This window comes from Myotis myotis, unplaced genomic scaffold (assembly GCF_014108235.1).
Source record: "Myotis myotis isolate mMyoMyo1 unplaced genomic scaffold, mMyoMyo1.p scaffold_m19_p_3, whole genome shotgun sequence".
Lineage (NCBI taxonomy): Eukaryota > Metazoa > Chordata > Mammalia > Chiroptera > Vespertilionidae > Myotis > Myotis myotis.
Window position 1 is genome coordinate 41,034,591 of NW_023416335.1, and position 26,683 is coordinate 41,061,273.

At 42.3% G+C, this 26,683-nt stretch overlaps 1 protein-coding gene across 12 annotated transcripts in view; it reads left to right on the forward strand.

Moving 5' to 3' along the window:
• DZIP1 (DAZ interacting zinc finger protein 1) overlaps positions 1-26,683 on the forward strand; it is a 71,296-nt gene that overhangs the window by 4,847 nt on the left and 39,766 nt on the right. For 8 of the 12 annotated variants that reach the window (XM_036300170.1, XM_036300178.1, XM_036300177.1 and 5 more), the window contains exons 1-7: positions 12,490-12,728; positions 13,355-13,452; positions 13,812-14,025; positions 14,774-15,034; positions 15,136-15,693; positions 23,123-23,143; positions 24,088-24,172. In XM_036300170.1, the coding sequence (XP_036156063.1) occupies positions 15,032-15,034; positions 15,136-15,693; positions 23,123-23,143; positions 24,088-24,172 (667 nt within the window). In that variant the 5' untranslated portion in view covers positions 12,490-12,728; positions 13,355-13,452; positions 13,812-14,025; positions 14,774-15,031. Of the gene's footprint in view, positions 1-12,489; positions 12,729-13,354; positions 13,453-13,811; positions 14,026-14,773; positions 15,035-15,135; positions 15,694-23,122; positions 23,144-24,087; positions 24,173-26,683 lie in introns of those variants that run through there. The other 4 variants (XM_036300173.1, XM_036300172.1, XM_036300175.1 and 1 more) reach the window with 4 other exon arrangements.

A 26,683-nucleotide genomic window follows, 5' to 3' on the forward strand; every position in this document is an offset into this window, starting at 1 on the left:
AAAAAAAACAAAAGCCTCAAATAAATGTAGGTTTATTTCAACAGAGACATGCTGAATACAAAGGGCTGAAATAAATAATTGTTAACATAAAATAATAGAACATTTTAATAAAAATTAATATTTTTTCTTGAACATTAACTTACCAGACACTGAATAACTGCACAAATTAATAAGCGTAATGCAAATAAACCTATTTTTCTTGTTCTCCAAAAGCGGAATATTTCCTGTTGCGCACATCAAACAAGTCAGTCCAAGACTAATGACATGGCAATTTGCTGCTAAAATATTCACTGCTAGTATTAGTGGAGAGAAATGGTGCCTGTGCATAAGGTGCATAAGGGAAATGAATGCAACACGATTATAGTAATCAGTCATTAGCGAACATTGTAGTTCGTTATTAATAACTAGAGGCCTGGTGCACGGATTCATGCACCAGTGGGGTCCCTCAGCCTGGCCTGTGCTCTCTCACAATCCAGGACCACTCGGGGGATGTAGTAGTGCACGAAGCAGCAGGCGGCCAGGGAGGAGCCTGAGCCCAGGATGGGCATTACGCTGCTCCCACTCATCCCGGCCCCACTGCACCTGCCACAGCTCCTCGGTAGTACTGCCGCAGAGGCGGGAGAGGCTCGTGTCACTGCAGCTCCCTCTGTGGAAGCACACTGACCACCAGAGGGCAACTCCTGTGTTGAATGTCTGCCCCCTGGTGGTCAGTGCGCATCATAGCGACCAGTCAACCAGTTGTTCGGTCGTTCGGTTGCTTAGGCTTTTATATACATAGATTATGTATAATAGGATATTGTAAAATTAAGTTATGAAATTTTTATTAAACGTTTTTTACATGCCATTATATTGTCTGGGCAGCAAAAAATATTCACTGTGGGCCGCATGTGGCCCACAGGCCACGAGTTTGACATGTTTGTTGTAGAGGGACCAGCAGTGTGCCCAGTTAGGAGGCTATTGCAGTAGGTCAGGTGAAAGATGATGGAAGCTTGAACTATGTGGTAACTGCAGAGATGGAGATGCAGAGAAGCAGACAAATGTGGCATGTATTTTGGTGCTAATAAATGGGATTGATGGGAATAGGACCAAGTGACTTATCAGGTTACCTTTTTTCAGTTAATTACTCCTTAATTGCAATACAAAAGTGTAGCCTAAAGTACTTTTATACTAATTAGGTTCTGGAAAAACCAACTGGAAAGAGTACATAAAATATGAAAGATTCACTTATTTGGACTTCTATTACAAATTCATAGCAAGGTGTGGAAACTAAAATGAAAAGAAAAAAAAAATAAGCAAACAAAAAGACCTAGCTGGAGCCTAAGCCAAAATAAATATTTCCATGGGCTAGAAATGGGAGGTGGGGCGTGGGGAAAACCACAACAAAGTCATGTGTAAGCAGAAGTCAAGGTCCCTTTCTAGATCTAGAAAGATCTAGATCAAAAGTAATGCAAAGACAGTCTCCTATTCTTGGTGCTTTTACCTCATTTCTGGTGGCTCCCAGCAATCTTTGGTATTGCTTAGCTTATAGCTGCATTATTCTAGCCTCTGCCTTCACCTTTGCATTATTCTTTGGTATGTTCTCTCCGTTGCTTCTTACCTAATTACATCTGCAAAGACTATTTCCAAATAAAGTCTCATATTCTGAGACTCTGAGTGGACATGAAATTTGAAGTAAGGAGCATTAACCCACCACAATAATGAATAAATAATCTTAAAAATTAAAAAAACACAACTAGCCCCTGAAATTAAAAATTAAAAACACACCCTACTACACCACACACACGCGCGCGCGCACACACACACACACACACACACACACACACACCCTAATGGGTAGAATAAGATCTAGAGCACGAAGTGAAAGAATTAAAAGACATTTTAAAACATTATTATAAAAAAACTCTTAGACTAAGCACACACAAAAATCTTAGTTATGATTAGAAACCCTTAGAAAATATGAGCAAAATTTTAACAAGTTTTTGTCTAGCACTTTATCTAACAGCTCTATATAAAGAGAGAGATAATGATCTGCCTACCAATAGGAAATTTTTTCAGATGCATGGAACATTTACAAAATCTACCAAATAATAGTTCACAGAGGAAATTTTACCAATTCCTAAGAATTGTTATTACACATTTCATGTTCTCTGAACACAGTGCAATTAAATTGAAAGTGAACAAAGCACAGATTTTCATGTGCTTGGCGGGGGGGGGGGGGGCAGGGGGGGGGAGTATGTCTCTTAATTAGTCACAGTAAGGACAAAATCATCACAAAATTTCCAAATTATGCAAAACTATATGATAACGAATATGCTATATTATAATTTGTGGAATGCTGCTAAAGCAAGTATTTAGAGGGAAATTCATAGCCTTAAGTGCTATGACTGAAAATAGAACCAATGGCTCTCAGTGCATGGGACAATGTTCAACCAATTGAGCCACACCAGCCAGGGCTCAAAACATCTTTTAATGAAATACATAAAATTAACACACAGATGAAAAATCATTTCAACGGATTCACACTTTAGATAAAATACAGTGCTCATTAGTGTTCAAAAGAAAAAGTCTCAGAGAAAAATGAAAACAAACTGCTTTAAGTCAGTAATTATTGGTATTTATCAGAATTTCTATTTCGAGGATGGTAGTGTCAAATCAGTATCTCCTTCTCTCCTTCTTGGAAATCACCCAAAGCCAAAATGATAACTAAGAGAAAAGCAAAGTACAAACTCAGCAAGATGCAGGAACTGTTAAAACTCCAATCCCCAAAGTAGGAGGGATGCCAGTCAATACAGGAATCAAAAAAAGGATGCTTGCTAGTGCACATTTCAGAAAAATTCAACAAGATACTTCTCCAGGGCCCTAGCTGGTTTGGCTCAGTGGATAGAGCGTCGGCCTGTGGACTGAAGGGTCCTGGGTTTGATTCCAGTCAAGAACACATGCCCAGGTTGCAGGCTCAATCCCTAGTGAGGGGCGTGCAGAAGGCAGCCGATCAATGATTCTCTCTCATCCTTGACGTTTCTATCTCCCTCTCCCTTCCTCTCTGAAATCAATAAAAATCTATTTTAAAAAAATAAAAAGATACTTCTCCAGGGTTAGAGGCATATCCTGTAGTGAAAAACCTAAATTCCTTGTTTGCAACAAGGAGAATGGCATGCACTGGTTGGTGACAGAAGCTTCTTTGATTGGTTCCGAGAAGCAAAAGAAGAGAAGAGAAATATGTGATGAACAGCCTGTCTCCCTTTCCTGGAGAAATAAAAAGCTAGACTAATTCATAGAAAAAAATAGATCAAAAGGGAAATCATAGCTGGTGTGGAACACAGCCCGATTTCTTCCTCTATACAAACTTCCTACAAATGTAGTTTTAGGAAAAATTTTCCTTATTCAAAGATAAGTAATTTAAAATGACAAAATTGAATGGCCAATAGCTCATGAAAAATTGCTCAACCTGATTTTTCACCAGGAAAATGAAAATTGAAATAACAATGAGATACCACCACACATCCTCTAGGACGGCTTACAATGAAAAATGATTGACAATATCAAGTGTTGCAAGCATTTGGGACAACTGTAACTCTCAAACATTGATGGGAGTGTGATATGGTACAACCACTTTGGGAAATTGTTTGATAATGTGCTCAAAGTTAAATCTTTATTTACTCAATGACCTAGAAATTCCACTCTGGGGTATTGATCTTAAAGAAATGAAAACACATGTTCACTAAAGGCCTGTACAATAGTTTACAGAGCAACTTTCTGTGTAATAGTCACAAATTGAAAATGCTTCATTCTCTACAAACTTTGATAAATTCACCCATACAATAATTTTTAAAATGCAAACACATACTCTGGATTCTCTTCAAATCACATAAATCTTTGGCTTTTTTAAAAATGCAAACACAACACTATGTAATGTAACAATAACGCGAATATAGTTAACAATACTGAACTGTACACTTAAGAGTGGCTAAAATGGTGTCATTTTATGTATATTTTACCACAACCTTAAAAAATAATAAAATTATGTACTGTATAACTTATTTACATAAAGAATTTCAAGAAGAGCTAACACTAATCTATAGTGACAGAAGTCAGAATAGAAATTAGTTATGAATTGGGAGTATTATCTGTAAAGCAAATAAGGCAGCTTTCATATTGAAATTATTCTATATTTCAATCTAGGTGATGGATCACAGATCATTATATATTTCAGTGGTGCATATACTGTGAAACATATACATATGTGTGTGTGTGTGTGTGTGTGTACACCTAATATTTAGCACTTTCCTATATATGTATAATATATCAAAAGAACAAAGCAGAGATAAAGAGCCTAGAAAAGAAATGGAGAAATAAAAATAGGATTAATTGAAAACTGACAAAACTCAGGAAAGATGTGGAAGAAACAAAAGTTATAACAATGAAGGTCAAGTTGGAAATGAAAATCCTGCTAACACCTAGTAAGAGAAATAGGATATAGGAATAAGAAAAGTAAGCAAAATGAAATTAAGTAAATGTTAAAAAGATTTAAATTTGAGTGGTGGCTACCTGGGTGTGTTAAGTTGTGAGAATTCAACTGAGCTATACATTTACTATTTGTGTGGTTTTCTATATGTCTAACATACTTTAAATAAAAATGTTTATTAAAATAAGGATTGACAGAAAAAGAGTTGATGTGAAAGATAGGCAATTTCCAATTATACATTTCAGAGTTTCCAAAGGAGAAAATGGAAACAAGTGAATAAATGTATCAAAATATAGCATAAGAAAAATTTCCAAGAAAAAAGGAGGACTTGAATCTGTACATTAAAAGAACACTTTTTATACCAGAAAAAAATTCTAAAACTGTCAAATCTTGAAACATATCCAGGTAAAATTAATTTTTTCTAAATTCTAAAGAAAAAGAAATAACACTATGGACAGCCAGACAAAAAGTTCAAATCATTTATAAGAGGAAATAAATTTAGGATGGGTCAGTCATTTCTAAACATTCAACACTATAAGACAATTGAGCAAAACTTATTTAAGAATAAAGGCCAGCAGTAGCTGGTTTGGCTCAGTGGATAGTGTCAGCCTGTGGACCAAAGGGTCCCAGGTTTGATTCTGGTCAAGGGCAAGTACCTCGGTTGCAGGCTCCTCCCAGGCCTGGGCCCTTGTCAGGGCGCGTGCAGGAGGCAACCAATCGATGCGTTTCTCTCACATCGATATTTTCCCCTCCCTTCTACTCTCTCTAAAATCAATGGGAAAATATCCTCGGGTGAGGAATAAAAAATAAATAAAATAAAATCCACATCACAAAAAGAAAACAAAATAAAGGCCTCAGATCAGCAATTTTGGATATGAGAGAACACCTGGATATTGTTCCTATGAGTCATTCCTAAATAATTTTTTTGTATTCATATATTATATTTGCCTCTAAGAGAAATAATCTCTTGGTTTTTCATTTAAGAGTAGATTCTTTCCCACCCTCTTTATCACCATCCTAAATTTCCAGTCTTCCACCAGATCGGGTTGGATTCATTACAGTCAGAGCCACAATTATAATATTTAGCTGATATCTTTACACATATCACTTGTTTTGTCTACCTTTTCGTTTTAACATAATTTTACACGTAAATGTCACAAGGATATTCTCCAGGCAATTGCCTGCATTGAGGATATTGTAGAAACTGCAGCACTGGTTTTCTACCGTGAGGAGGCAGGACTCATCTAAGGTTATTACACCGGGCGGGAAGACGCCCGGGTGCCTAATAACGTGAAGCTGCTTTACAGACCCACACTGCCTCCTTCTGGCCTTCCTTTATTTATTTATTTTTGTTGTTTTTGTTTGTTTTGTTCACCTTCACCGGACTTTTCAACTGATTTTTAGAGAGAGTTGAAGGGAGAGATAGAGACAGAGAATAGCATTGGTTCCCTCTCACACGGGATCCGCATGCAACTGAGGTCTGTGCCCTTGGCCTGAATCAAACCGGCAACCCTTCAGTTGGAGGGCTGGAGCTCTAACCACCGGATAGGGCTGGCCTGCCTTTAAATGGGACATACTTATATGCCCTTGTAAAAAAAGTTACAAAGCTAGTACAAAATATCTTCTGAGACCCTTCATCCAGTCTCCAACTTGCTATATTGTTATGTTTGCTTTATCGTTCTCTCTCTTTTCTCATTTATTTGGAAGTTGCCCTGTATTCCTAAATACTTCAGTGTGTATTTCCTAAACACAAATATTCTCTTACAATACCACAATACAACTATCAAAATTGGGAAAATAATATTGATACAATCTCAATACTCTTGGCATCAGATTTTATTAAAATTTTGCCATCTGCCTGAGTTGTATTCAGATGTCATGTTTCTTAAATTCCCTTCATTTGGAACAATAGCTCAGTCTTACCTTGTCTTTCATGACCTTGACATTTTGATGAGTCTAGGCCAGTTATGTTGAAAATGTCTGTGAATTTGGGTTTGAAAATCACATTGCAATTTTTTTTGGGGGGGGGTGGTATTTAATCTTCCATTAAAAAATGAATATTTTCATTTTCTCAATGAATTTAAAAGGATATTTTAACACCTTGGGGTACATTTAGTTCCTAGTGTCTTTCAGTTCAGCAAGCACAGAATGCCTTCTTAGGGGACTCATTCCATGTCCTAACAGCAGTTCAGGTGATATTATCTTGCCCCAAGCTATCTTTGGCATTTCCCAGGGTGTTTTGTTGTTATCAGATCTTCTCCTGCTGTTCTATTAGCTCTATTGCTGTCACCTCTATGATTAATCTCAAAAGGCAGCCTAATTTGCCTATATGCCTTGGTCCACTCAGCTTAAAAAAATACTGAATTTGTTATAAGGGTTCTTTCCTGGAAAATGGGGGCAGAGCAAAACATTTATACCCCAAAGAAAGAAAATACATAAACCTCGACATGCTGAACTATTTTGAGCAGTTTCCTTATTCTTGCATAACTAAAATCTAGCCATAGATTGGTTTGGATGTTGGAAGTTACTCATAAAACAACTGCAGTCTCCTCTCTTTGCCTTAGTGCTATCTGGGTGAACTGCCACATTAAGCTGTTCAAATTTTTAGTCTGAGGTAGTTTCAAGTTAAATCTTATTCTCCTTTGTAGATCCCAAGTAGTTCTTACCATCTCTGATCTATCTTATAGTTCTGTAGTAGATTTTATTATTGTTCCACATTATTTCCTTTCTTATAAAAGGATTTACATTCTCGGCTGTACCCCTGTGAGTTTCAGTGACTTGAGAGTATACTTCCTTTCTCTATTCACATTTGGATTTTATCACGTGATTTGCTTTGGCTAATTGAATGCAATTAGAAGTAATGTACTTCCCAGCAGAGATATCAAGAGACGACGTTATGATGTAACCATTCTGCCAAAAGAAAAGCATGTACCAGATAGGGGCTGTTACTTTTATCCGGGTTCTGTAAGGAGACCACATGGAGTGAAGTCACAACAAACATATAACAACTGCTGTATAGCATAAGCAATAGACCTTTCTATCATAAATACAAAAATGTGGGGAACTGTTTGTTACCTCAGCATGATCTACTATAAACCAAGTAATACCATTTCTGCTTATCAGCCACTGTATATGAGTTCCTGAAATCCATATTGCCCAGTTGGAATAAAGACTTGATGAGAGAGAGAGAGAGAGAGAGAGAGAGAGAGAGAGAGAGAGAGAAAAGGGGGGGGGATTAGGACCGATTCTTGAACCCTGCCTCCCCTTACAATTCTAAGTGAGGATAAAATTAGAAGGCAGGGGAACAAGAGAGAAGGAAAAACTGAGCAATGGCATCCTATCTAATAAAGAGGTGATATGCAAATTGACCATCACTCCAACACACAAGATGGCCACCACAAGATGGCCTGCAGGGGAGGGCAGTTGTGGGGGAACCAGGCCAGCAGGGGAGGGCAGTTAGGGGTGATCAGGCTGGCAGGGGAGCAGTTAGGTGTTGATCAGGCTGGCAGGGGAGTGGTTAGGGATGATCAGGCTGGCAGGCAGAAGCGGTTAGGGGCAATTAGGCAGGCACACACAGAGCAGGGCCCGTGGGGGGCGGTTGGGGCGTCGCCCTCTATCACCCACAGAGCAGGGCTGATCAGGGGGTTGGGGTGCCGCCACTGTCACACTCAGGGCAGGGCCGATGGGGAGGTTATGGCTCTACCCCGTCACACACAGAGCAGGGCCCGTTGGGGGGGGGGGGGGTTGGGGCGCCACACCCTGTCACACACAGAGCCGCAGGGCGATCAGGGGGTTGGGGAGCTCCCCTCTATCAGGCACAGAGCAGGGCTGATCAGGGTGTTGGGGTGCCTTCCCCTGTCACGAACAGAGCAGGGAGGATAGGGAGGTTGTGGCCACACCCCCTGTCACACACAGAGCTGCAGGGTGATCAGGGGGTTTGGGCGCTGCCCCCTGTCATGCTGATCCCAGTGCCGGGAGGCCTCTCGGCTCCGCTGATCCCGGTGCTGGGAGGCATATTACCCTTTTACTATAAAGGATAGAGGCCTGGTGCATGTGTGGGGGCCGGCTGGTTTGCCCTGAGGGGTGTCCTGGACCAGGGTGGGGGTCCCCACTGGGGTGCCTGGCCAGCCTGGGTGAGGGGATGATGGCTGTTTGCAGCTGGTCACACACCCTTCAGGGTGGGGGTCCACAATGGGATGCCTGGCCAGCCTGGGTGAGGGGATGATGGCTGTTTGCAGCTGGTCACTTACCCTTCAGGGTGGGGGTCCCCACTGGGGTGCCTGGCCAGTCTGGGTGAGGGGCTGAGGGCTGTTTTCAGGCTGGCGGGTGACTGAAGCTCCCAACCGCTCCTTTTTTTCTTTTTCTTTTTTATTCTGGGCCAGCTTTTGCTCTGAGGCTCCAGCTCTTAGTCCTCCGCTCCTGAAAGCAGGTATCTGGTTTGTTTGGGTTCTATAATCGAAACAATGTATATCTCCAGCTCTGAAATCCGGCTCACTGAAAGCAGGTTTCTGGGGTTTTGTTTAGCTTCTATATTTGTTACAATGTTTCTTAAACTGCAAGCTCAGAGGCCAGCAAGGCAGGCGGGGAACGTTGGAGTCCTCCGTCACTGAAGCAAGCAAGCCTCATGTTAGTTTCAAGCTGCCTGGCTGCCAGCTGCCATCTTGGCTGGCAGTTAATTTGCATATCTCCCTGATTAGCCAATGGGAAGGGTAGCGGTCGTATGCCAATTACCATGTTTCTCTTTTATTAGATAGGATGAGAGAATTGATCAGAAGATAGTGAATCCATGCAAATGGCAACATTTAAGGGGATCTGTAATACTGAATGCAGTGGTTCTCAAAGTGGGACCCCCAGACAGTGGCATCACCTGGAAACTTGCTAGAAATGCAAATTTTCTGGACCCAGCTCAGACTTGCTAAACCAAAAATGTTAGGGGTGAGCACAGCTATCTGTGTTTTAACAAGTCTTCAAGGGAACCCTGAAGAAAGTTTGAGAGCAGTTGAGGTAAAGGATTTGAAGTCCTCAAACCATCCTGAATTAATTCCTCACTCTGCGTTCTTAGCTGAGAAAGTTTTGTCACTTTTGCACTTGAGAACTAACAATTTTCCTAGCGGGAGCCAAGCCACATTGTTGCTATGGGAACCAGAGTACAAATTTAGCATGGCCTTGGGGGTAAGAGTGTGGAGGTGAGGCAATCTTGGATATTGGTACAGAATAGTTAGAAATCTAGAAGTTGCCCTAGCCGGCTTGGCTCAGTGGATAGAGCGTCAGCCTGAGGACTGATGGGTCCCAGGTTCGATTCCGGCCAAGGGCACATGCCTGGGTTGCAGGCTCGATCCCCAGTAAGGGGTGTGCGGGAGGCAGCCGATCAATGATTCTCTCTCATCATTGATGTTTCTATCTCTCTCTCCTCCCTTCCTCTCTGAAATCATAAAGAAATATATTTTTTAAAAAAAAAGAAATCTAGAAGTTGTAGAAATTTGTTAATTTACATCACCTGCAAAATTGGAAGAATGTTTGTGGGAATAGATTTTGAGGTTGCTCAGTCAAGGAGCATGGTCCTTATTTTGGATAAGGTAAAATGTATAGTTGTGGCCTGGCTGGTGTGGCTCAGTGGTTGAGTGTCAACCTATGAACCAGGAGATCACATTTCTGACCAATGAACCTGGTCAGGGCACATGCCCGGGTTGTGGGCTCAAACCCCAGTGTGGGGAGTGTAGGAGGCAGCCGATCAATGACTCTCCCTTATCACTGATGTATCTATCTCTCTCTCCCTCTCCTTTCCTCTCTCCAAAAAAAAAAAAAAAAAGTGTCGATTTATGAACTAGGAGATCATGGTCTGATTCCTGGTCAGGGCACATGTCCAGGTTGTTTCTACCTCTCTCTCCCTCTTCCTCCCTCTCTGAAATCAATAAAAATATCTTTTTTTTTTTAAAAGAAAAGTATAATTGTGAGCACTTACCAGTGATTGTGTATTCAGTGTGTAACAAGCTAGGGAAAGATTGTTCAATGTAAACGTGTGCTGAACTTTGTCCCCCAACAAATTATATAACAAAAGGCAGAAATCCCTTAACAAGTATAAAAGAAGGAATTAAAAAAATTTCAGGAAATGGGGAATAAAGGTTTGGATAGATTATGCTCATCTAGTCCAGGCACCTCCTCACATATTTAATATGAATTTTTATTTTAGTAATAAAAAATATAGACTGGTATGGGCTAACAGTGTGCCTTTAGTGTAGATGCCAACTCCATTAAAGGTAGTTCAAGCAAAAAGGTAATTGCACCCACTTAGATGCTTGCAAATCATTGAAGGAGTTAAAGGAGTGTGGGGTGGTGAGTGTAGCATTGGAACTGTGAAGTTCAGGACTTTGATCCTCTGATAAAAAAAGCCAGTGTAGCCACTGCTATCTCAACAGCCACTTGACACATTAAAAGTTGTGTCTAGGAATTTTCTCATACTTGCTATTTTCAAACAAGAGAAATAGGAACAAAAAATTGAAATAAATTCAGCTACATTTTTATTTGCTTCCCATAAGTATAATCAATATTCATCAATATTTCCCCTTTTTAGGATCATGTCTGTCCACAAAACCAAATATTTATTTGAGCACATACTAAATGTGCTCAATGTGCTAAACACTTGAGGATCTCAGTCTGGTGGAGAAGAAAGATACCCAAATGATTAAAAATTTTAATTGATTATCACAGTCACTCCCCAATCAGCTGTGATAACTGGTATAAAGGGTTTAAAAGGATGAAGAATGTATGGTTGCTGCTATGCCATGGTTTATCTTCTTTCTTCCAACTCTGCATATGTGGGATAATATATTGACAATGGGGAATGGGGAATGCAAGGAACTCAAATGGTGTATCATCAAACAATGCTAATTAAGCAATCATCTTACACACACACACACACACACACACACACACACACACACCTACCTCAAAGGATATTGGCTTTATTTACCTTATAGTACCTGAAATTTCTATCTAGAAATATTTGCCAGACCACTATGGAGGATTTTTAGACGGATCTTGTATTCTCTTTCAAATTTAAGCACTTTAAAATTAGACAAATTTTAAAATCCCACCAAAGCTGTCCTAGGCCTTAAGATTTCCAGTAAAAACGAAAGCATAGAATTCAACATAAATACTTAGTGCTGTATTACCACGTTGGAAGAATTTTGCTAAATAAAGTATGGCACAAAGTTGATTCAGTCAGGACAAAGCACAAGTAACTTGTTGTACAGAAAAAATTCTGTAGTTACTCTTTTTTAAATTGAAGAATAATTTTCTTTTGTTATAGCAGACACTAAGATTTTGCAAAAGATGCATCAAATTTCTCAATCTGAGTCAACCTCATGGTTGTTAAAAGGATTGTTAAAAATGCATACTTTTTGGATTACTCGTTATTTTAAAATACTGAATTCTGCCCCATTGTCGGACCATATGTTCCAACTTTACTAGTAGGTTAAATAAATGGTCACACTACTCTTAACCCACAACTCCCTTCTCCCCACACCGTGGAACTTTCAACAAACAGAGATCTATGCCTCTCCTCCTAAAGTGGGCATAAGTGAGAGACACCGAGACCTAGTGTGCTTCACTTGCAAAGTTGCCTAATCCGTTTTCCACGTCACACGTCACTCAAATGCAGGGCTGCATTATGTTGCCTCTCAAGGTCCCTTGCATTTGCACATTTCTGCGATTAAAAAGAGTCTCTTCTTGGGAGTGAATTCACGTAAAGCCCATATATGACATTAGCTAGCTGAAGGCCAGGCCAACTGCAGGGTTAGAGTGAATCTGGTTTTTGTTTGAAAAATCTCCTTAGAGAGAGCATCCCACACCCGCATCCGAGTGGGCCCGGCACCACGTGTCTGCACCAACAGCCGGATTGGCCGAGCGGGTTTTATCGCTGCAGTCTAGACATGCAAGGTCCCGCCCAGCTGCCAGAAGAGCTGGGAAGCGGAGAGAAGAGGCCAGAGAAAGATCGCGGAGGGGAGGGGGGCGGGAGGGGGGTGGGGGATCCAGAGGCGTCAGCGGCCTGGAATCTGGGAGGGCCCGGAGCAGAGCCTGGCGGCTGCCTTGCCACAACTTGCCCAGATCAGACAGGCTTCAACCTACATCTTGCAAGGAGCCGGCTTAGCTGCTCCCGGGCCACTGTGGACCTGCCCGCGCTAGCAGCGCACCTGGGGTCTGGGTCCCCAGCATCGCCCCCGTCCGCTGGCAGCGCCCGGCGCCCGCCCAGGAGCGCACAGCTGGGGTGAGCCGAGGCCTGGGATGCGCCAGGCGTTCCGGGGAGTCCGCGGCAGATGGGGCATCTGGGTGTCCGTGCAGCCGGGTCCTCTTCCCGCTCCCCAGGCTGTGAGCAGAGGCACTGCAGACCCCGCTAGCATGGCTGCCGCAGCCCCCGTTCCCATTTGCCTTCAAAGGGGCGACACCAAGGCCCCAGGGGAGCCAGCGTCTCCCGACCTTTGTCTTTGCGGGTTCGGGAGCCTGCCCCGCTGGCGGCCCTGCTGGGGGATGGGGACAGAGGGAACGGGAAAGCGTGCCCCCTTCATTCCTGGTCCGGCCATCTTGCGGACCAGATTCAATCAAGGAGCGAGGATGGCCAGCCCCGTGGCGCCAGAGTGGGACCAGAGTGGCGGCGGCGAAAAGAAATGGGTGTCTCTGGCCCGCGTGCCTCCTCCCTAGACTGCAGTGGGGGCCTGTGGACAGTCTCCCACGTTCAGCTCCAAGGGCTTGGTCCTAGAGCGTGGCAGAAAATACAGGGATAAGGGGTGGAAGCTGGCATTCACTTTAAGTGCCTAATTCATGTGTTCCTTCTTTATCCACGCGTTCCTTCGGCGAATTCTTAACGCCTCTGCCTGCCTGTCTGTCCTATGCTAGGTGCTGGGAATATAACGGTGAGCAAGAGAGACCTCGGCCCTTGTTCCCGCTGATCCTGCAGCCCAGTGGATGGAGTCCACAGCCTACAGACCTGCCAGGTCGGTATCCTGATCCCCTTTGAACTGAGGCCTAGTAGTGCTGACATAACTTGTTCTAGGCCAGGCAGCAAGTAAATGGAAGACTCAAACTTTGAACCTACATCTTTAAGACTTTTATGCTGGGTGCAGTGAATCCATAATAGCTACCCCCCCTCCCCCGCCCTCCAGTTCCATTAAATGTTATTTGGATGTATGGTTTCTATGAAGTCATATGAAGCGTATGCTTGTTTCCTGGATGCTTTTATGTCGGCTTATTTGTAGTGACAATATCTGGAAAGTGGTAAAAATATTGGATATTACAGCTATGCTTCTGGTTACTCTGAATTGTATTTTTCTTTCCTCTGTTCTTTGGCTGTTAGGAAAGACAAAAGTTTTCCTGATGGTTGGTCCAAGCCAGGGCTCCCTGGTGGATTGAGGAATGTCTGGCTTTTCCTCAGCTCATTGATCTCTGTGGTAGCCACAGGCAGCCCTCAGAAGACCCCAAGAATGAGAGGCCCGAGGTCTACAAGTTGCTGCTAGAAATTTTGTAGCCTCTCCAAAAAACAGAATGCAGCTGCCACACAAGTTTGTAAGGTAGATACCAGAGCCCTGTAAAACTTGATGGTAAAGCTGATGGTTAAAGTTCCCCTCCATGTAATTTTTTTTTTTTTTTTACCTTCACATTTTGAAAAATACATCCTTTTGGAAACACAAAGTATTAAATATTTGGGGAAGTTTTTTGGTTTTTACTTCTATCAGAATGTTAACTTAGGTGGCCAATCCATAGAAGAAGAAAGAGTCCATTTTAAAAAGTATCTTTAATGTAAGAAATATAGAAAATGTATCATCAAATACAATTAACTACACCACAGATTTATTGAGGTATCCTATACAAAATGCACCCTTATTTTCGGTGAATACATTTGATGAATTTTGTCAAGTGTACATGCCTGGGGAATCAACAAAACAATCAAAATATAGAATATTGTTTATTATACTCCAAAGTGTCTTTGTGCCCTTTGGCAGGCAGTCCCCCTAATATCCCAGTTAATTTTACAGTTTCGTTGCTTAATGTTTTCTAAATTATGTGTAAAAAATAAGGATGAGTAGCTATTTCTGATCGCAAAACCTAAAGCGAAAATAGCAGTGAATAACCTGAGCATGGCAACTGGGACTCACAGGGCCCTGCGATGTGCATCCCTGGGCTTTAGGGACATGGCACGTCCTGCCCAAAGGCCAGGGAGGGTGGTACCCCGGGGAGCGGACGCTCAGGAGGTGCCCTCTCTGGGTGGACGCGTGTATCCACTCAGGCTCGTCCAGGAGTTCTTCTCTGGCCCCACAGGTCCCTGGGCGCTCGCTGACCACGAGGGGGGGCCGGCGCGCCCTTTGCTCCCAGTCCCCGGGGCCGGGGACGCTGCCATAGCAACGGCGGAGACGCTCAGAGCTTAGGCCGCTGCCTCCACCGCCGCCGCCTCCTGAGAGCTGGCTTTCTCCTGATCGTGAGGAGCGGGGCGGCGGCGGTCCGGGGGGCGGCCCGGGCCCAGTAGCCGTGTGCACCCCGTCCTCCGATGCCAGCAGAGGTGGCCAATTTGCTGCAAGCATGGTAAGAGCTGGAGGCCTGGACGCCGGGCTAGGGGCGGCCGCGGGAGGCGGGGCCGCGGGGCTCAGCTCCCCTGCCACTCCCGCTGTGTCTCCCTCCCACAGCCCTTCCACAAGCAGGTCTACTACCCACTCACCAACGGTCTCGAGGGTTCTGAAGCCTCCGGAGGGGCCGCGGCGGGCGCGGCCGCCATGGCCTGTTTCCCTCCCAGCGCGGCGACGGGTTCCCTGCCCTTCTTCCAGTTCCGGCCGCGGCTGGAGAGTGTGGACTGGCGGCGGCTGAGCGCCATCGACGTGGACAAGGTGGCGGGGGCTGTGGACGTGCTCACGCTGCAGGAGAACATCATGAACATCACCTTCTGCAAGCTGGAGGACGAGAAGTGCCCGCACTGCCAGTCGGGGGTGGACCCCGTGCTGCTGAAGCTCATCCGCCTGGCGCAGCTGTCCATCGAGTACCTGATGCACTCGCAGGAGTTCCTCACCTCGCAGCTGCACGCCGTGGAGGAGCGGCTGCACCTGAGCCTGGCCAACTGCGAGCAGAGCAAGGAGCTCCTCAGCAAGCAGGCCGGCGAGATCAAGTTCCTCAAGGAAGAGTGCAAGCGCAGGAAAAAGATGATCGCCACCCAGCAGATGATGATGGAGGCCAAAGCCAGCTATTACCAGGTGTGTTGTGATTATAATTCATAACCCCCCAAAACCTCAGTTCCCACTAGCTGGGATATTGATAGCCCTTTATATCACCTTTTTGTTGTTTGCTTTGTTTGTGTGTGTGTGTTTTTTTAAACATTTGTACTGTACATTAGAAAAACAGCATATTTAAATGAACCAAAACAGTAATGTTAACTAACAGATGACATGGTTCATTATTTTCTTCTAGAGTACCATAGGATTAATGATTAAACAAGTAACGTGGTCTGCAGTGCTTTATTTAAGCCAGGTACATGCTGGTTATTTAAGAAGCTGTTCCCTTTTCCTAATCCGAGTAATGAAAAATTTACCATGTACAAATTGCAACTGAGATCGGCCCCCCAAGATCTGGAATTATTACATTTGTGGATTTTTCTCATTTTTTTTTTCAAAATCTTTTCACATTTACAGAAAAGTTGCAATAATAGTGCAAAGAACTTCCATATAACCTTCAACCAAATTCATCAGTTATTTGCTTATTTCCTTTGCTTCTATACATATTATCGAACCATTTGACAGTAAGTTGCAGACTCCTACATATTTCAATGTGTATATTTCCCAGGAACAAGAAAACTCACTAATATAACAAGAGTATTTAAAAAAAAAAAAATTTCTTTTCTGTTGTTAATCTTATTTCTAAGGCAGAGCCTTTGTGCAAGAAATAGGATTTCTAAACCTCTTGCTACTTCTCATTGAAAAGCATGATCTGGCTTTTATTAAGTTTCTAATTACTGTAAGATCTGTTATAAAGCACAGTGATGGTAGATCAGATAGTGTTGGCTTTGGGGCCTGACAGACCAAGTTGTTGATGTGTATCAATAATTTATTTTTTAACTGGCTAGTATTCCATTGTGTACATGTATCAAAGTTTGTTAACCTTTAACCTTTGAATGATGTTTTGCCTGGTTCCAGTGTTTGGCTATTATGAATAATTCTGATATGAACATTCACGTGCAGGTTTTTATGTGAACTTACGTGTGAGTGTTTTCTATAGAAATTTTAAGTTCACAGCAAAATTGAGGGGAAGGGAGAGAAAGTTCCCATATACTCCCTTGCCCCCACACATGCATAGCTTCCTCCATTATCAATATCCTCCACCATAGTGGAAATTTATTGCAATTGATGAGCCTATATTGACACATCATTATCACCCAAAGTTCATAGTATACTTATGGTTTGCTCTTGTGTTGTATATTCTATGGGTTTTGACAAATGTTTAATGACCTATATCCATCATTTTGGTAGCATATGGAGTATTCTCATTGCCCTAAAAATCCTCTGTGCTCTGCCTATTCATCCTCCTTGCCTTCCAAACCTGGCAACTACTGATCTTTTTACTGTTTCCATATTTTTGCCTTTTCCAGAATGTCCTATAGTTGGACTCATACAGGATATAGCATTTTCATATTGGCTTCTTATATTTAGTAATATGCATTTCAGATTTTTAAAAAAATGTGTTTGTATTGATTTTAGAGAGAGAGGAAGGGAGAGGGAGAGATAGAAACATCAATGAAAGAGAAACATTAATCAGCTACCTCCTGCATGCCCCCTACTGAGGATCTGGGGCATGTTCTCTGACCGGGAATCAAACCCAGGACCTCTTGGTACATGATTAATGCTCAGCCAACTGAGCCATACCGGCCAGGCCATTTCAGGTTCTTCCATGTTGTTTCAAGGTTTGCTGGCTCATTTCTTTTTAGTGTTGAGTAATATTCTGTTATCTAGATGGACCATAGTTTATTCATTCACCTACTGAAGAACACCCTGGTTGCTTCCATGCTTGGGCAAATATTAAGAAAGTTTCTATAAACATCTTTTTGAAGGTTTTTGTGTGGCCATAAATTTTTAACTCCTTTGGGTAAATGACAAGGAACGTGATTGCTGGGTTGTATGGTAAGACTGTGTTTAGTGTTGTATGAAACTGTCAAAGTGGCTCTACCATGTTGCATTTCCATCAGCAGTGAATGAGAGTTCTGTCTGCTCTACATTCTCATCACCATTTTGTCAGTGGTCAATATTTTGGCCATTCTAATAGGTGTGTGGTGGTATCTCATTGCTTAAATTTGCATTTCCTTGATGGCATATTATGTGAAACATCATTTCATATGCTTATTTGCCATCTATATCTTTTCTCTGGTGAGGTGTCTTCTAAGGTCTTTGGCCCATTTTTAGTTGGGTTATTTGTTTTCTTCTTGTTGAGTTTTAAGAGTTCTTTGTATAGTTTGTATAACACTTCTTTATCAGTTGTGTGTTTTGCAAGTATTTTCTCCCAGTCTGTATTTTGCCTTCTCATTCTCTTGACATTGTCTTTTTCAGAGTAGTAGTTTTTAATTTTAATGAAGTTCTACTTATCAATTATTTTTCCATGGATGTGTATTTGGCATTGTACCTAAGAAGGCATCACCATACCTAAGGTCATCTAGGTTTTCTCCTATGTTATTTTCTAGGAATTTTATAGTTTTGCATTTTACATTTAGGTCTGTGATAGATTTGAGTTAGATTTGAGTTAGATTTGCATAGGGTATCAGTATATAAGTTCTGTGTCTAGATCCATTTTTTCCTTTATATATAGATGTCCATTTGTTCCAGCACCATTGTTGAAGAGAGTATCTTTGTTCCCCTGTATTGCTTTTGCTTCTTTGTCAAATAGCAGAAGACTATATTTATATAGGTTTATATCTGGGCACTCTATTCTGTTCCATTGATTTATTTGTCTATTCTTTAGCCAATACCACAGTGTCTTGATTACTATAACTCTATATAGCAAGTCTTAAAATTGGGTAGTATCAGTCTTCCAACTTTGTCAATATTGTGTTGACTATTCTGGGTCTTTTGCTTCTTCCTATAAAGTTTAGAATCAGTTTATTAATATTCACAAAATAACTTGCTGGGATTTTGATTGGGATTGCACTGAATCTATAGATCAAATTGGGAAGAACTGGCACCTTCCCATTTTGAGTCTTCTTATCCATTAACATGGATATTCATTTAATTAGTTCTTTGATTTTGTTCATCAGAATTTTGAAACTTTCCTTATTTAGATCTTGTACATATTTTGTTAGATTTATACCTAAATATTTCATTCTTGGAGAGTGCTGATATAAATGGCATTGTGTTTTTTTTAATTAAATCTTTATTGTTCAAATTATTAGTTGTTCCTCTTTTTTCCCCCCATAGCTCCCCTCCACCCGGTTCCCACCCCACCCTCTGCCCTTACCCCCCACACTGTCCTCATCCATAGGTGTACGATTTTTGTCCAGTCTCTTCCCACACCCCCCAAACCCCTTCCCCCACTGAGAATAGTCAGTCCACTCCCTTTCTATGCCCCTGATTCTATTATAATCACCAGTTTATTCTGTTCATCAGATTATTTATTCACTTGATTTTTAGATTCATTTGTTGATAGATGTGTATTTGTTGTTCATAATTTTTATCTTTACCTTTTCCTTCTTCTTCCTCTTCTTAAAGGATACCTTTCGGCATTTCATATAATACTGGTTTGGTGGTGATGAACTTCTTTAGCTTTTCCTTATCTGAGAAGCTCTTTATCTGACCTTCAATTCTGAATGATAGCTTTGCTGGATAAAGTAATCTTGGTTGTAGGTTCTTGCTGCTCATCAAGTTGAATATTTCTTGCCCCTCCCTTCTGGCCTGCATAGTTTCTGTTGAGAAATCAGCTGACAGTCGTATGGGTACTCCCTTGTAGGTAACTGACTTTTTTTCTCTTGCTGCTTTTAAGATTCTCTCTTTGTCTTTTGCTCTTGGCATTTTAATTATGATGTGTCTTGGTGTGGTCCTCTTTGGATTCCTTTTATTTGGGGTTCTCTGCACTTCCTGGGCTTGTAAGCCTATTTCTTTCACCAGGTAGGGGAAGTTTTCTGTCATTATTTCTTCAAGTAGGTTTTCAATATCTTGCTCTCTCTCTTCTTCTGGCACCCCCCATAATTCGGATGTTGGTGCGCTTGAAGTTTTCCCAGAGGCTCCTTACACTATCTTCATATTTTTGGATTCTTTTTTCTCTTTGTTTTTCTGGTTGGGTGTTTTTTGCTTCTTCGTATTTCAAATCTTTGACTTGATTCTTGCGATCCTCTAGTCTGCTGTTGGAACTCTGTATAATATTCTTTTTTCAGTCAGTGTATGCTTAATTTCTAGTTAGTCCTTTTTCATATCCTCGAGGGTCTCACTAGATTTATTGAGGGTCTCACTAAATTTATTGGCGGTTTCTAGAAAATTCTTGAAAAACCTTATAACCGTGGATTTGAACTCTGTATCCAGTAGTTTGCTTTCCTCCATTTCTGTCATTTGTGATCTGTTCCTTTGTCTCCGCATTTTTTATGCTTCCCTGTGTTGACAGGGTGGCTTTCTGTGCTAGGTGTCCTATAGGGCCCAGTGGCTCAGCCTCCCCAATTACCTGAGGTGGACACTCTTAGTGCACCCCTTTGTGGGCTTTGTGCACAGTCTTGTTGTAGTTAAGCCTTGATTATAGTTGGTATCACTGGGAGGAATTGACCTCTAGGCCAATTGGCTGTGAGAATCAGCTGTGTCTATGGTGGGAGAACTTTTGTGCTGGAGACACCCCTACAGGGCAAGACTTGCTTGAGTGGGGCTTTGGTGCTCCCTGAGTCTGCCCCCTGAGTGTGTCCCTTATGGATCTGAGGAGTTGTAATCTGGATGGTCCCACTCTGACCACTGGGTACACTGGTTCTTGGATCTTTAAGGAGGTGCTAATATAGCCTCTGCCTGAGGCTACCCAGCAGGAGTTATGGAGATCTGCAGATTCCTCTTCTTTGTTTGGGATTTGGAGGTGCCCAGATGAGGCCCAACTGTGAAGCAATGCAAGCTGCTGTAGGGCCTCGGGCCTTCTTTTGGATATTCTGGGTCTCTCTGACCCAGCTGCAGTTTGTTAGGTAATTTTCAGATTGCAAAGGGCCAGGCCTTTCATATGCAAAAGCCTCTGTGCACAGCTTGGGTGGGGCGGGGTCTCAGGGAATCAACAGGATGGAGCAAACAGCTATGGCTGATCCTCAGTCCTACCCTAAGAGGCCCTGCGGCTCAGTGTCCTGTGGTAATCGCTGCAAGCACCTCTGAGAGAAAGCCGCCCTCGAGTTCCGACCGATGCCAGACAGTCCAGTTTCTCCCCGTATGATTCTGGGTCCCCAGAGACCCCCCTGGAACTGGAGTTCAGTTCAGTAGGGAGCTTGAGACTCCCTCCTGATTGAAAAAGACAATCGCGTCCTCAGTTGCTAGCCCTTTCCACGTGCGCCTCTGTACCTCTGTACTTTACTTCTGCACCTCCTCTGAGTCTCAGTGTGCTTTTCTCTTTCCTTCTAGTTGTAGAATTTCCTCTCAGCCAGCCTTCCTGTGGTTCTGGATGATGTCTGTTTTGTCTTTTAGTTGTATTTTTGAAGTGGTTGTGCGAGGCAGCAATTTCAGGTGTTTACCAAGCCGCCATCTTGGTTTCTCTCCGATGGCATTGTGTTTTTAATTTCAAATTTCACTTACAATTGTTAAAATATAGAAAAACAGTTGACTTTAGTATATTAACCTTATATTCTGCAACTTTAAAATACCTGGTTATTAGTTTTTGGTCAATTCTTTTGGACTTTCTACATGGACATGTTGTCTGCAAAGACATTTCTGTGTCTTCCTTATCAGTCTGTATATCTTTTATTTCATTTTCTTGTCTTATTACATTGTATGGTGTTGAAACGTAGTAGAGAGGGGATATCCTTGCCTTGTACCTGATCTTAGTTGGGAAGCTTTGAGTTTCTCACCATTAAGTATGATGTTAGCTATAGGTTTTTGTAGATAGTCTTTATTAAGTTGAAAGTTCCTCTCTCCCCTGGAATTTTCAACTCTCAAAACATCCACTCTCATCCTCAAGCAGTTTGTCAATTACAATTTAGGTTTTCTTACCCTGCACTGGTTCCTCTGGGGCTTTTTGCCGCTGAGTCTCTGCTCTGGTAAACTGTGACTCCAGGTCTCTCCAAGCTTGGGCAGTGGTTTGCCCTGTGTTCTCCCTTCTCTTACAGATCCCAGAAGAGTTGATTTTTCAGTCTGTTCAGCTTTTTACTTGTTGTTAGGATGGAGTTGTGATTTTCAAGCTCCCTACCTGCCCATCCAGAAACTGTAAACCTCTTAGATTTGTCTTGTTGTTTTTTTTTGTCATACAGAAGTTTCATCATACAGTAGTCAAAATGTCAGTCTTCTCTGTTTGGAATAGGAATCTCTTCTGAGCTCATGACTGTTGTGTGTTATTAAAATAGTTAAAATATTATTTTCATTTTTGGAAATTAAAAGTTACTTCTAGGACAGTGGTTCTCCACCTGTGGGTTGCGACCCCTTTGGCGGTCCAGTGACCCTTTCACAGGGGTCACCTAAGACCATCCGGCATATCAGATATTTACATTATGATTCATAACAGTAGCAACATTACAGTTATGAAGTAGCCATGAAAATAATTTTATGGTTGGGTCACAACATGAGGAACTGTATTTAAAGGGCCAGAAAGTTGAGAACCACTGTTCTACGATTTCTCATCCCCCCCACCCCCACCCCCTCACCCTCCCAGTGCTGCGCATAGCCCCAGAATTCACACTTACACCTGAGTTAATGTGGGAAGTCTCTAAAATACTGTGAGACAACTAGAGCATTCATCATAAGCAGAAAAGGCTGAAAAGATTCTTTGAAGATTCTCTGAAATGAAATGCTAAGAAATATACCATAACACTAGTTTTCTGGAACGCTAGAACCTGACGTTGTGATGCAGCCATACTAAGAGTAAGGCAGTACAGGAGGAATAGAAGAACATGTAAATAGCACAATGGAGATGAAACAGCAGAATCCAAACTGAGAAAATCTGCAGGACAAATGTTCAGTTTCTTCAGCAGAAGAATTGCAAGGAAAAAAGAGACGGAGCAGCAATCTATAGACTAAAAGAGAATTAAGGGATGTAACAATCAATTGCAAAATATAGCTTTATTTTTGTCCTGATTTAAAACAAACTAAAAATCTTTTCTAAGACAATGTGTGAAATATTGGGGAAAATAAACAAATGGTTGGATATTTGTTGAATATAAAGGAATTAATATTCATGTTTTAAAAGGTAGAATAATGATATTATGATTGTATTAAAAGAAAGTCCTTTTATGCCATGACCAGTGTGGCTAAGTGGTTTAAGGGTAGGCCTGGGTACCAAAGGCTCACAGGTTTGATTCCCAGTCAAGGGCACATACCTGGGTCGCAGGTTCTCTCCCTGCCCCAGTGTGTGTGTAGGGGTGTATAGGGGGGAGGAGGTGGGGGGGGGGTGGGAATGCAGGAGGCAACCAGTCGATGTGTCTCTCTCACATCAATGTTTCTCTCTCTTTCTCTCTTCCCCTCCCTCCCTTCCACGCTCTCTGAAAAGCAATGGAAAAAATATCCTCAGGTGAGGATTAACAGCAACAACAAAAACAACCGCCCAAAAAACAAAACAAAACAAGGAAGTCCTTTTAGAGATAAATTCTGAAATATTGACAAATGAAATATGTAATATCCAGGATTTATTTCAAAGTAATCCAGGGGTGAGGATATAAATAAAACAAGTTGAATTTTTGCTTAAATTTTGAATCAGTGTTTAAATGGAAAATAGAGATCTGGTAGAATTGATTTTCCCCCGGTAAATTCATTTTAGGAGGCCAAATATTTCTACAGCATTTGTTTAATTATTTATTAATGCTGGGCTCCGGGGACAAAGCTGTGAATAATACAGACAAGAGTCAGTGCTCTTAGGAACCCAGAGGTATTAGGCAGGAGAAATAAACAAGTGAATAAATGTGCAGATGTTAACTAGTGAGATGCCCAATGATGAAAATAAGACAATGTGACGGGACAGTGACTGGCAGAAGGACCATCCTCGAAGATCTTGTTGAGGACGTGCCACTCATCCCCAGTGTGGAAAATGCTTCAGAAACGACATCCTGAATGTCAAATAGGGGTCAGTCAGGGGAAGATAGAGGAAAGGTTCAGGCAGGGAACCAGCCCATGCAAAGGCTCTGAGGTTGGTCCACTTGAGAGACGAACAAAGACTAGCATTGCTGGAGTGTCCCCACAAGGTGGTGGTGATAGGCTAGGCACCACAAGTCTAATGGGAGCAGTGCTAGGGGTTCCAGAAAGCACCATGATGGGCTACTTTAACTGTTCAGTGATAGTTTCCAGACGCCCTTGTTTTATATTTGTCTTTTTAGTCATACTTTCAGTATCCCTTACCAGGATGAGATCTTTTGGGGGAAAGCCCCCAAGAGGTAGTGCTCCCGGTGCCTGGATTTTAATAGACATCAGGTGAAGGACACTCGTTAAGGCCACGTTGATTTGTTACTGTCTCCTTTTCAGTGCCATTTTTGTGACAAGGCCTTTATGAACCAAGCCTTTCTACAAAGTCATATTCAGCGCCGTCACCCTGAAGATTCTCACCTTGGTAAGTAATGAGCTCAACTTTAATGAGCTGTTTTCTTTCTGGTAATTTTTTTCTTTTTCCAGTGCATTTCTCAATCCTTTTAAAAGAAAGTATCGCTGTCCTTGTCCATTCATGAAGTAAATATTGAGCCCCTAATGTGCCAGGCACTGTACTAGGGCTGGGGATACAGCCCCAAGTGAAACAGACTCACTCCTGCATTCTAATGGGAGGGACAGAGGAAACACACTTAAATGAATGAGTGATTCTTTTAAAATGGTGGCAAGTGCAATGAAGAAAATAAGTCATGAGGATGGGATGGAGAATGACTCTTGGGTAATCAGCAAAGGCTTCACTGAGGAGGTAATATTTGATCAGAAACCACAATGATGAGTAGGTCCCAGTCTGGGGAGAATCTGACAAATGAATGTTCTAGGCCAGGGGAACTCTGAAGGTGAGAGATATGAGGGGGAGGTAGGACAGTGTGTTTGAGGACCAGACAGAAGTTTGGTAGAGTAGAGTGAGCAAGACAGTGATATGTGGTGACATTGAGAGGAAGAGGCCAAGTCCCTTGAATGCCCTGAGCAGGAATGTGGGTGTTTTTATAAGCATAATGGGAAGCCATGGGAGGATTTTAAGTATGGGGGAGACACAATCTAATTTGTACCTGAGAATGACCCCTCTAGCTACTGGTGGAGCATAAACTGTAGGGGCAGTGGTAGAAGCAGGTAGAAGAGTGAGGAGGCTGCAAGAGTAGCCGAGGTGAGAGAAGATGGCAACTGGACCACGATGGTACCAGGGAAGATGGAAGAAGTAAAGATAGAGAGGGTATATTTGAGGTACAGCCCACAGAGATGAAGCAAAGCTGATCCTGGGTTTTTGCCTGAATGTTTGGGTGAATGGCAATGATGTTTTCCAAGAGGGGAAACCTAGGGGCAGGCGGCAGGTTGAGGGAGGCAGGAGAATGGAGAGTCTATGTTGGCCATGGTAAACTTTAGTCACACATACGATTGCCATGCAAGTGAAGATGCTGGAGGTCTGGAGGTCAAGGTGGAGGCCCAGGCTGGGGATAGAAACATGGGAGTTGTTAGCAGAGCTCGGTTGGGTAAGGTCACCTAGACAGAGAAGAGAGGGTGGCTACGGGCCAGCTCCAAGGCTCTCCCAGTAGTTTATAGCCCTGTCAACAGGTTATGGCCTGAGTTTGCATTTTGGGAGCTCAGGAGGAACAGCTGAGGAGAGTTAGAAATAGCAGTTATGGAGGCAGGAGAGAAACTCGTGGAGTGTGTGATCATGGAAACCAAGGGAAATAAGTGCTTCAAAAAGGAGACACTAGTCAGTTGTAGCCAATGTTCCTGAGACACAGAGTAAGATGAAGGCTGAGAATTGATTGTTGTTATCACTATGGCTGTTGGGGAACTTTGACATAGTAGCTTGGGTGGATGGGTGGGGACAAAATTCTGAATGGAGTAAGCTGAGCTGAGAGCCAGGCGAGGACATGGTCATGTGGATTACAGACATTTATGTCCATAGTGTTTTCTGGGAAGGAGAGCAGCGACATGAGGCATTACCAGGAGGGAAATGTGGGATCGAGGGGAAATGTTGGTTTTGTTTGATGTGGGAGATACTCAGATGTGTTTGGATACAGATGTGAGTTAACCAGTGTGTAGAAGGGGAAACTAAAGAAGCAGGAGAGGGAAAGGGTTCTGTGGTTTATCAAGGAACCAGATTTCCTGGTACTTAAATGTTCTCTAAAGTAAGGAATGCAACATCTAAGTGTCCCCAAGCAGATCAAAGCATTCTGTAAACTGCTACCGGAATCCACAGAAATTCTTATTATAATCTTACATATTTTTAGTATCTAGATATGTGTACTTCTAGCTTGTTGCTCAGTGCCTACTTTCCTTTCCCTTTTGGGCCAATCTGTTTCCATTTCTGCCATTTTTAGGTAAATAGATTTATTTAGGAATTAGCTAAGCTTTATGTAAACAATATGAACAGTATAACATTCCATTTATAAACCATGGTCTACTAATAGAATTTAGCAATATATTGGAGAAATTGGAAAGATTAAATATTTTAATTAATCTACCATTCTTCAGTGTGAAACTGACTTTCTTTCTCTTCTGTTTCAGTATCTTATTCTATCTCATACTCGTTTCAGAGAGCACTTCACACTCTGAAATGAGTATTATTTCTTCAGGTCATCTTTGAGATTCTGACTTTCTACTTTGGTTTCCATACCTTTCATGTCTACTCTCACAGACACATGTATATCCATTCAGTCATGTGTACATCTGCATGTAAGTACATGTACATAAATATTCCTCCTTTCACTTGTTGCTTCCTTTTACAACTTTTCAGTACCTCGCTTTTGCCCCATCGACAGGTTATGGCCCGAGTTTGCCAGCCTCTTCTTGTTTTAGCACTACAGGGGTCCTCAGGGGAGTTCGGTGGGAGCAGAAGGATGGCGACCTCAGAGATTTCACTGTGGTGGTACCTGCAGGGAAAGCCATCGCTCCCCTTCTCTGATTGAGA